This window comes from Alosa sapidissima, chromosome 20, assembly GCF_018492685.1.
Source record: "Alosa sapidissima isolate fAloSap1 chromosome 20, fAloSap1.pri, whole genome shotgun sequence".
NCBI lineage: Eukaryota > Metazoa > Chordata > Actinopteri > Clupeiformes > Clupeidae > Alosa > Alosa sapidissima.
The window spans coordinates 21,101,427-21,112,554 of NC_055976.1; the positions used below are offsets into that span (position 1 = coordinate 21,101,427).

General features: G+C 42.0%; 1 protein-coding gene across 4 annotated transcripts; it reads right to left on the reverse strand.

Annotated features, from left to right (window-relative positions):
• Positions 1–302: 302 nt before the first annotated feature.
• Positions 303–10,711, reverse strand: cenpu (centromere protein U). Of its 4 annotated transcripts, none has more exons than XM_042075021.1 (16): positions 10,438–10,711; positions 10,205–10,265; positions 9,968–10,055; positions 9,364–9,625; positions 9,068–9,188; positions 8,732–8,842; positions 7,951–8,030; positions 7,710–7,779; positions 6,914–7,024; positions 6,328–6,421; positions 3,870–3,969; positions 3,535–3,613; positions 3,391–3,438; positions 3,219–3,280; positions 2,493–2,649; positions 303–789 (listed from the first exon to the last, which is right to left on the reverse strand). In XM_042075021.1, the coding sequence occupies exons 2-16, from the start codon at positions 10,250–10,252 to the stop codon at positions 667–669; spliced, it is 1,554 nt and encodes a 517-aa protein (XP_041930955.1). In that variant the 5' UTR covers positions 10,253–10,265; positions 10,438–10,711; the 3' UTR covers positions 303–666. The 4 variants fall into 4 exon arrangements, with proteins under 4 accessions (XP_041930955.1, XP_041930953.1, XP_041930956.1 ...); XM_042075019.1 differs by having other exon boundaries at positions 9,358–9,625; positions 10,438–10,710; XM_042075022.1 differs by having other exon boundaries at positions 9,358–9,625; positions 10,195–10,265; positions 10,438–10,710.
• Between the last annotated feature and the right edge of the window lie 417 nt (positions 10,712–11,128).

Consider the following 11,128-nt stretch of genomic DNA (forward strand, 5'->3'; position numbering starts at 1 on the left):
TAAAACAAATGTTGACTATTCTGTTTTGATAACAAATGTCCATAGTCTGTAAATGCTTTCACAATTAAGGTTAGTTGTGTCGAATGTGTAATTTTTGATGCAGAGTACACACAGTGGACAGACACCTGGAGGGCCATGATGGAGAATGTGGCAGATTGTCCCAAGAAAAGTGATGGATCAAAAGGTGTTCACCTTAAAAGGTGTGGGGTTATGGTCTTCTTGTTCAACGAGTAAGAGTTGAGAAACAATTTTAAAATATCTTCAAACCTACAATGTTACAAATCTCACTATTGAAATCTTGACATATATAGACACAACTATGTTTATTATTGGACTTCTTTTTAGAGGGTACATACTGAACACAGAGTTACCAAGGAGTACAGACCTATATACAAAAGAGAGAATTTTCACAAACAGATAAACATAAATAATCTGTTAATCTGATAAACAACACACCAGATCAACACATGACCATCGTCGATACTATGCAATATCACATTATATCAACACCTGATACTATGCAATATCACATCATATCAACTCCTGATACTATGCAATATCACATATCAACTCCTGATACTATGCAACACTTCTAGCATGGGAAGCTCTGAAGCCTGTGGTACATTTGTGTAGTAGAGGCGATTGACCCTGGATTGCTCCAATACCTCACTTTTGGTCCACATTATCTAACACTTGCTGAAGCTTAGCGTTGACGGTCTTTAGTTGGTGCTCAGCTCCCAGCATGCATCTGGTCTCCATGAGCAGAGCAGGCAAACTGGTAGGCCCGTACTGGAACCGAAAGAGAAATAAGAAAGAGATAAGAGATATGTATTTGCCATTTGTACACGCAGAGACAGTACGGTACATAGGAAGTTTTGTGCAAAGCTCAAAAGATCAACATTTAGAGAAGAGATAAAGTAAATAATAAATAGAGAATACATAAAAGCATATGAGAGAGAAGTCCATTTCACAGTTGAGGATATTGCACGTGTTCGTTCAGGTGACATTGCCTGCTGTTCTGTCTTCTGTCATGTGTGTCTATGAGGATGAGCAGGGTCATGTGTGTCTGAGGATGCTCTGTGCTTTTTTCCGATATCGTATCGCAACCACCTCCTTGGGACAGATTATCCGTTCGCATGGCTTCTCATACCACTGCTATGCAGACGACACACAGCTCTGTCCTTTCCACCTGATGACCCCTTGGTTTCAGCACGGATCTCGGATTGCTCTCAGATATAGCTACATGGATGAAGGCACACCACCTCCAGCTGAACCTCTCAAAGACTGAACTGCTGGTCCTCCCAGCTAAACCTACCATACACCACTACATCAACATCAAATTTGACTCCCTGTCTGTTTCACCTACCAGGACTGCAAGAAATCTAGGTGTTGTTCTCGACAACCAACTAAACTTCTCAGATCATGTTGCCTCAGTTGCTCGGTCATGCCGTTTCGCACTCTACAACATACGGAAAATCAGGACTTACTTGACTCAAGACGCTACCCAACTTCTGGTTCAGGCAATAATCTCACGACTCGACTACTACAACGCCCTCCTGACAGGTCTCCCAGCCTGCGCAGTGAAACCCCTTCAGATGATCCAGAATGCGGCGGCGCGCCTGGTCTACAACCAACCCAAAAGGGCACATGTTACCCCGCTGCTCATCCAGCTACACTGGCTACCTATGGCGGCCCGCATCAAATTCAAGGCTCTAACCCTTGCCTACAAAGTAGTCTCCGGTTCTGCTCCCACCTACTTGAATGCCCTCATACAGACATACGCTACCTCCAGACCGCTGCGCTCCTCAGACGAACGACGTCTAGCTCTACTCTCTACCGTTTTTTAAATTGTCCTAAAATTGTTGAGAATTGCTTTAAAACTTAAACTGTTTACCATGTTGTAAGTCGCTTTGGATAAAAATGCGTCAGCCAAATGTAATGTAATGTAATGCAACTAGCGCAATATATCGTATCGCCACTGCTGCCAAATATCTATATATATATATATTTTCAAATATCTATATATATATATTTTTTTTTTGAAAGCATTAGACTGCAAAAATGTCTATATAGCTGACTATTGTGATATTTGTTTATTATTTGTCTGCTGAATTATCAGTATCATGTGATCTACATTTTCCACTGCCCAGGTGGTAATTATCAGTGTCATGTGATCTACATTTTCTACTGCCCAGGTGGTAATTATCAGGGTCATGTGATCTACATATTCTACTGGCAGGTGGTACACAGCAAGGTGTGTTTCCAGCTCTAGTTTTACATATTTGGTAAAAAGTATTGCAACATATATATATCACATCGCAATATATTGTGATGACTTGTATCGTGACCCATGTATACCGACGCGTATAGTATTGTGAGGTCCGCTCTGCTCTGGGTCAGATGTTTGAGTATGCCGTCAGACGTTGATAAACTGACAAAACGTTCGAATGTATTTACTAGTTTTCCAATCGTGTAAATGCATGCTCTCTCACCGATTCTGTCTTTTTAGGATGGGCCTGGCAGTAGTCCAGGTACTTGGTGTGAAGGTCGGTCAGGCCGTTGAGGAGGGACATGCCCTTGGTGAGGTCTGTTAGCCTCTGCTCCAGCTGCTGGTGCTCCTTCTCCAATGCCCTCAGCTTGGCCTCATTCCTAATGGGGGAATGGGTCTGATTTTACACAGGAGATATGGGAGGAATGGGTCTGATTTTACACAGGAGTAGAGATGGGAGGAATTGTTCTGATTTTACACAGGAGTAGATATGGGAGGAATGGTTCTGATTTTTCACAGGAGTAGATATGAGAGGAATGGTTCTAGATAGATAGATAGATACTGTATTGATCCCCGAGGGGAAATTCAAGGAAATTTGATTTTGAATGATTTTACACCGGAGTAGATATGGGAGGAGAGCACTGGATGTCACCAGACATAATTTCACTGCATTTCTTACTTCCAGTAACTATATGCATGTGACAATAAACTTCCTTGTATCCTTGTATCCTTGATGTATTCACAAAGGATGGCTAGCATTTGGAATAATCAAAAGGCGGTGCATCTCAAAATTTCTCTATATGGTTTCTGATGGGGATTTTAACTGCTACTGTGGGGAATCAGATACCGATTACCCTGGAAACTAGTATTGTGCTAAGTCATCATTCTGTTATGGTTGTCATAGGTCTTAGATCCAGTTGAAATATTTATGTCTGTTTAGGAGACTCACTGTATGAGCTCGTTTTTGGCGTCGACCAACTTTGCCCGCTTACTGTTAATGGCGGTGTTCAGCTGCCAGGGAGCAAAAAAGAACTGTTAAATGAAATATGGCATACCAAACCTCACGACAATACTGCTTGATAATCTAAAAAACATACAGTTAAAGATGTATCTATTAATACCTTCACATTTTTCTTTTTGACAGTAGTTAGTTCTTTGGTTGCAGTGATCTGGAACACATAAACTTACATCATCAGTATCAGTGGAAAATGAAGTGCTGTACTTTAGAACTACCACTACAGATCAAAGTCCAAGGTCCAACCTACCACCTCGGTCAACTGATCCACAAAAGACTCTGCCATATGATCTATTGCCTTCTGAACCGCATTAGAATCCACCGTTTCCCTGCAAAGAAGAGTTGCACCATATCCTGTTATCCCGGAAAAAAGAAGCTAAGGTATATCAAATCATAACCTTACTACACAACATTATTACACTCATCAAAGGATATTAAGTACCTCAACCCACAGCTGAGGTGAGTAGAGTTATCAAACCAAGTGTTTGATCATGCTTTGTCCGACTGTCAGACTGCACCGTTAAAACCCATAGGTCCCATTATAATTGCACCTTCAGTAGACAAGTCCTCCTCGCTGCCACTTACTTGTACTCCTCAACAAAATCCTGAAAGGCCTCCAGCACCACCTCAAGGTCAATGGGGTATCGCACCTTCGGTCTCCTCCGCTTCACTCCAGCGGCAGCGTCTGAAAGACAAAAATGTGACTTACAAACACCAGCCAATTTAAAGGAACAGTCCATAATTCTAGTTCAATATACGCTTTGTTAAATCCTTCAAACTGCTCCTCATGGCCCTCGAGCAGTCCGTGCTCTGCAAGAGGAAAACAAAGAGGCCTATATGGAGCTATACGCTATTTCGGCCTATCAACACATCATAGGCCAGGCTAGGATAATTTGAGGGGCCACCTGGTGATAGTAGGTCAGGCTACAAGCCTCATGATCCGAAAGAAAGAAAGATAGATAGATAGATAGATAGATTCTATCTATCAGCCTCTCCGCATTACACCTAGACACGCCCTCGCTTGTGAAAACGTCACCAGTACGACCCGTTTTCAAACAGGAGAAGCAGAAAGTTGCGTAACTCTTTCCTATACTGTAGCCTATGCTATCGAAGTCAGTCACCTATTTCTGTCCTTTTACATGTATGTCACTTAATAGCCTATTCATTTCTATACAAACCAAGACGGCGAATTCCTAAAAACGCAAGCACACACAACATACGTGTATGTAAATGAACTATGTCCCATAAATTACATTTTACCGTGACTCGAAGAGCTGTAAACAGTGTTGTACGGCTGTGTGTACAAATCCGCTTGGAGCTCCAGTGGAATTTTGATTTCACGAAGATGTGCCGCGTGAGAAAATAAGATTCTGAAGGCAGTGGATGGGTAAGAACCAAACCAGACTTTGTTCAAATCTACACATCTATGGCTACTGGAAAATGTAAGGTTCATTTACCAAATGTTATATTTTGAAGTATTAAAAAAACATCTTTATTTTAGAATTTCTGAACGAAAGGGGCTGAAACTGAAATTGGAGCTTTTATGATAGTTCTTAAAGGAGCCTAGGCTATTCCACACTATCAATAGCATAAAACACACTGGCAGGAAAAATTTAGTGGGACGCTTGTCTATGTTAATTAACTCATAAGTTCAGTTCGGCTATTGATATGGAGCTATACGCTATTCCTGCCAATCAACACATTGATATGGAGCTATGTGCTATTCCGGCCAATCAACACATTGATATGGAGCTATGTGCTATTCCGGCCAATCAACACATTGATATGGAGCTATGTGCTATTCCGGCCAATCAACACATTGATATGGAGCTATGTGCTATTCCGGCCAATCAACACATTGCTTGAGGAGTACAGAAGGGGCGGTGTCATTTGATAGAAAAGCAGTCGAGCTCAAATATCAACAATGTTTTGTGATAATCAAGGACTGAACCTTTAACAGCAAAAAAACAACTTCCTATCTTCCTTATTTTGAGTGGGCACAGCAGGAAGAGAGAGAAAAGTCCTCTAGTGGAGCTCATTACTGATCACTGAAGCGTCTCTGGGTGTTCGTCACTGGGTGTTTTATTCAGTTATAAAGAAACAAAAAAAACACACCACAATCAGACAGATCAGACATAATCAAGACTCCAAGTCTTTTTCCACCAACATGATGCAACTTGCCTTTCCCAAAGAACTAGCATGGTAGTCAGCATATCGTCATCATCTTAAAGGAACACTCCGGCTTTTTGGGACTAGCTCATTCTTCGTGTTCCCCAGTTCGATAAGTCGATACATACCCTTCTCATATCCGTGCGTGTCGTTACTCGGTGTGACGCACCCACCGCTAGCCTAGCTTAGCACAAGTGGCCGGCTTCATTAGCCTACACCTCCCAATAGTGACAAAAGAATTCCAACATTTCCTATTTACATGCTGTGATTTGTATAGTGGTTACAATGTGTACAAATAACAATGTCAAATGAGACACAGCCCTTTTGTAAGCATATACTATACATACTTGGTTGGAACTATGTTTTCATTCAGGGAAATCAATGCTTCTTGGGGTTTGATGACTTAGGCCTAACACTGGAGCTTTTCAGGTGCTGCCTGCAAATCACTTCGCCCAAGTAGCTGTGCTTCGCCGGAATGTGAACATAGTACCAAGTATGTGTAAGCTTACAAAAGGACTGTGTCTCATTTGACATTGTTATCTGTACACATTGTGACCACTATACAAATCACCGCATGTAAATAGGAAAATGTTGGAATTCTTTTGTCACTATTGGGAGGTGTAGGCTAATGAAGCCGGCCACTTCGAGGCACTTGTGCTAAGCTAGGCTACCGGTGGGTGGGTCAGACCGAGTAACTACGTGCACGGAGTTGAGAAGAGTATGTATCGACTTATCAAACTCTGGGGAATACGGTGAATAAGCTAAAGTTCCAAAAAGTCTGCGTGTTCCATTAAGCACCCACTAGACAGTCATCCACGGATACTAAGGTGGACAGCAGTACCTAAACCATCCTTCCACTCCATGTGACCCGTACCTGAGGAGCCAGATGAAGACTTCCTGCTTTGCTTTGTTCTGCTGCCGGAGGATGAGCGGGACTTCTTCTGCCCTCTTGCATTCTTCTTTGGTGGCTGTCAAGGAGCATAAGGTCTTATTTACAGCACTGTCACAAATTACCTGAGAGTTTACGTCACTTGGTGTAGGAATTTGAAATGGAAAAAAGCATATTCAGACCTCCTCGTGTACAGCAGCAGAAAAGGGGTTTACAAAACTACATCACAACATGGCAGTTTAAAAGGCTGGTTCTGGCTGTGTTTTTTGTTTTTTAAGGTTTAAGATAACAGTTATTGATCCCCACACAGGGAATTTGAAGTTTCAAAGCAACAGCAACAGATGGACTGACCCCAGAGAAGGCAAAACCCTTCCACATTCCACACACACACATTCATAATAAGTTTACTCATCACCACAAAAAGAGAGAAAACATTTTGATAGCCACACTCTCACGGATGAAAGTTAAATTATACTTAAATTAAAGGAAGTCACAACTGTGACCAAAAATGTAACAGTAACTAAAATAGTCAGTCCTGTTTGATATAGCGCATCACTAGCCGTCCACTCACCACGCTGGACTCTCCCTCCTCCTGTTCCTGAGAGCACTGGATGAGTCGGCTCTTCTTCTTTCTGGGCGGGACGTACACACTGTTCTCATCCGAGAGGATGTCACTGTCTGTCTACAGAGGGGAAAAATCTTATCAGTTCTTCCACATCACAGAAGAGTCAGCCTTGCTCTTATGTTTTCAGCATTACTAATGAGTATTTTAAAAGATGCACCCCAGCCATAATTAACCCATTCATAATTCATCTTAGTTACTTAAAGGCCCCCTAAAGAGTCTTAAAATAACGTTTCCAAAATCAGGTCGATGGCACATAAACACTTAATAGGGCTAATGACACTTCTGCCGCACTCTGTCTTATCGATTGCAACACAGCCATATGAAGCTGCTGTTCGAGTAGGAACACTGGCCCCCCTCCGAAATCAAAATGGAAAAAAGCTGCTATGCTACAGGAGTTCTGAGATCTCTTTTTACAGGCTGCTGTCGGTGCATGCCCTCTATTTTTGTATCGGAGTAATGTTCATACTTTGTTGCAAAAGACGCATATTTAGTTTGTTTATTATTGTGCTTCTCAACTGTAATGTTTGCTAATGTTAGATAACACTGGCTGATGACGGGCTGAGACCTTTGCACCCTGTAAAAAATGTCCATAAATTGCTTTTCCAACTTGGAATATATTTTTATCAGTATGTGGGCTCCCTTACAACTTTAGAACTTGAACCCATGACCTTGGCAGTTGGTAGCACTCACAGTGCCAGATCAGCTACACATGGAAGTGAAAGAGACAAAGATTGGGTCATACGTCTGGGTCTTCAGCTGATGCGGATGTCCCTTGTTGCAGCTCATTCTCCTCAGGGATCTTCTGCAGTGGTCTGATTAAAAAGAGGACGCATTTAGTCCAGCTAGGAAGAGGCACTCAGAGAACACACTTTTCCTTCATTTACAAATGTTCCCAACATGAGGAGTATGACATCATCGCCTCAGTATTATACTTACAGAAATCATTTTGGAAGCCTAACACATTCATTTGAGAACAAACTTACACTCTGCCGCTGGACTTCCTGTTCTTTTTCTGTGTTTCCGCTACAGACGACCCTTGTGACATCCTCTGCCCTCCGGACTTCTGTTGGGGAGAGAAAAACGTAGACATGTTGAATTACTATTATTTTGAATTATTTATTATTACCTTCTGCTTTTAATCTTATCTGTTTACTTAGATTATTTCTACTTTACACAGTCATGATGCTAACCAGACTTACATTTCACTGCTTGTTATAACTAATAGAACTATGTATGTGACAAATAAATCTCTTTGAACTGAACTGAACATGTCACACGGCCGAACAATGAGTGGAAGAATTAAACGATCAAGGAAAGTAGGTACCATACAAAATAGGTTCTACACAAAACTGGGCATGTTCAGCCATAAAAGTTAGTACCAAGTACACACGTCCATTGCACAGAACTGAAGGAGGTGGAACGCTCCTCCGTGCACATTTACCGCACGTCGAAGACCTGTGTCATTTATTCCCTGGGTAGCACTCTGCAGCAGTTTATTTTATATTTTGATGAATTGAAAGTGTGTATATTTGCACCAAACTCAACATTGACACACACACACACACACACACACACACACACACACACACACACACCAGGCTATGATTTGTTGCGCAATACCCATTCTGGTGTAACTTGTATATCTGAATTGAACAAAAAAAAATCTGTCAGACTTGATGGATAAACACAGTCGAGAAAAGTAATTACTGTGCCCCTTATTTCATCATACCCACGTGGGCAAAGCTCACAGTGCCCATGACTTACTGTGCCAGAGCCCCCCACCTCCCCCTGCGAGCGCCGGGCACGCTGATTCTTTCCTCTGACAGGTGAAGAATGACCGTCACCTTCATCAGACGGCCCCTCGCTGTCTGACTCCTGCAGGGGAAGAACTCATCAGTTCATGAAAGCAACATTATCGATCAATTATCAACATCGATCTATCCATAGGAATTTCAAAGAAGAAAATCTCAGACAGGACATGTAATTGACAAACTGAACATACAGTCAAATGAGATTGGAGGAGATGAGAAATGTATGGCTTCATTTATATATTAGCTTCATCTCTCTCGATCATGAGTAACCTGAGAGCTCTGACGATACCTCTGATGAGTCTCCTCCTGTAGTAGATGGACCCTGTGAAGCAGATGCTGACGCCTCTGTTGTACCCTGTGAAGCGGATGCTGACGTCTCTTCTGTCTCCTCAGAGATCTTCCGCAGTGGCCTGACGAGAAGAAGACCATTTTATGCCTGTGAGGGGAATTACTCAAACACTGAGCTTTTGTGCCACAAGGGTCTGCAGCATCCATACCACATTCAGGCCCATGAAAGCCTGCGGTACTGCAACGACATGGGAATGGTTCCATCTACAAACTGCAGGCAGAAAAACCTACATGGCTTTGGGTTTGGAGGGCACCCTTTCCAACAAGGGGGGCACGGACGGAGTTTTGAAGGCAGAGTTTGTACTCTGTGAGCCTTTCTCCTTGGCCTTCTCCTGTTTGGCAGCGCTCGACCTTCTGTGCGTTCCCAAGACCCGGCGTGGTGTCTCTGTTCTTTCCGCCACGGACTGCCTCCCCACTCTTCTAGCTGGCGTCGCCTTCTGATGGGTCAGCACTGGACTGAAGTCATCCTCCATCGCAGTACTGTGAAGTGGGTTGCTACCTGTAAAAATAAACAGCTGATGACTTGTGGAACATCAAATGTAAATGAAGTTGAATAAATATCCTGTGTGTATAATGCTGGTCCACTAGCTCACACATAAGACTACCAGTATGCAGATAAAACGTATAGCTTCACAACACTTAAAGTCGCTTTGTTAAAGAAGTTAAAGGAAACTGGATTAGTGTATGACTCGGTCTGTGCTTCGTTTGTTTCTAATTTTAAGAGCCAGTGCTGTCTATGCACACAGATGTATTAGAGACAGAGTAACTTTACAATGAGAGCAAAGAGCAGGCAACAACATTTTCAAACTGTCACCACCAGCAAACCTAATATTAATTTTACCGTCGTTATTGAACTGGTCATCCTGGAAAATGCTGTCCTTCTCAATGGCAGATAAGTCAGGAGATGCTTCTTCCATATCCATTTGGTGCTAATAATATGAGGCGATAAAAACAACATAACGTTATAAAGTTACGTAAAGTTCGAGAATTACAAAATTACAAAATCAAAAAAAGTCGTCACGAAATATGTCTTGGTGTAGCCTGATGTTGGGAAAAGGTGCATCTAACCTAAATTTACCTTCCAGTCCTCTTTGACACTTCGCAATGTTTTGGTCATTCGACTCATCCTCGGAGATGTCCTGAAAACGAAAAAAACGAGTACCAAAGTGCCAAATAAAGCCTAGACGAGTTGACTTACATTTCCATCCAGCTGAACAAGATGTAACGTCTACGTTATGTGCTTAGGTTGCAGGTCAGAAAAATATTAAATGTCACGAAATGAAATGAATAAGATTGCTACTAGCTACATACCTTGAGAGCTTAGCTTACTTGGACGTCGTCAACATAAAACTCCCGCGGAAAAATGCAGACGAGCCTGGAATCAACGAACCGACGACACAGGGATAGCGTGTCAAGAAGGTATCGCACTGACACACTTAAGAGACTGGTGATTCAATATTGTTTTATTTGTACTATCATTATATGGCACATAGCATACTAAATGCCGTCTGGTACGTCTCAAAGTTTGTCCTTGTAGGGATGCGAATTATGTAGTGATCATGAGATGTGTCCCAGAAATAAAATGGTTTACTCCATGACGTTGAAAAAGAAGAGAGGAGTCTCTCCTCTACAAGAGGCTTGCTGCCACCTACTGGATTGGATGGTTTCACCTCTGGTTGCCTGTCAAAAACGGTTTCTGTTTATTGTCCCCCACAAAGGTGAAATGAAATGTCCACCCATGAGTAGGGGATAAACAATTCAATAATATATTCAGGTGATAGAACATGTAAAGCCTTATAAGTTGAGGCTTAAAATCTATTCTAAAATTACTTATTTCATACCATCTGTGCTATAGAACATGGCAAGGGTAAACCATTGATGTGAGTTGTCTTTAGGATAGGAGAATGTTTTCATTAAATATTTTAAATGTAATCCACCAAAGTTTGTGTTTACCTTTGACATTTTCTGCATTAAAACTAATGAGCTTTTTTTTTTACATGCA

Coding starts and splice junctions, on each gene's coding strand:
- cenpu (XM_042075019.1), bottom strand. CDS start 10,252: ATGAGTCGAATGACCAAAACATTGCGAAGTGTCAAAGAGGACTGGAAG. Junction 9,189..9,357: donor CCCTCCAAACCCAAAGCCAT/GTAGGTTTTTCT, acceptor TCTTCTCGTCAG/GCCACTGCGGAAGATCTCTG. Junction 8,031..8,731: donor AGGTGGGGGGCTCTGGCACA/GTAAGTCATGGG, acceptor TCTCCCCAACAG/AAGTCCGGAGGGCAGAGGAT.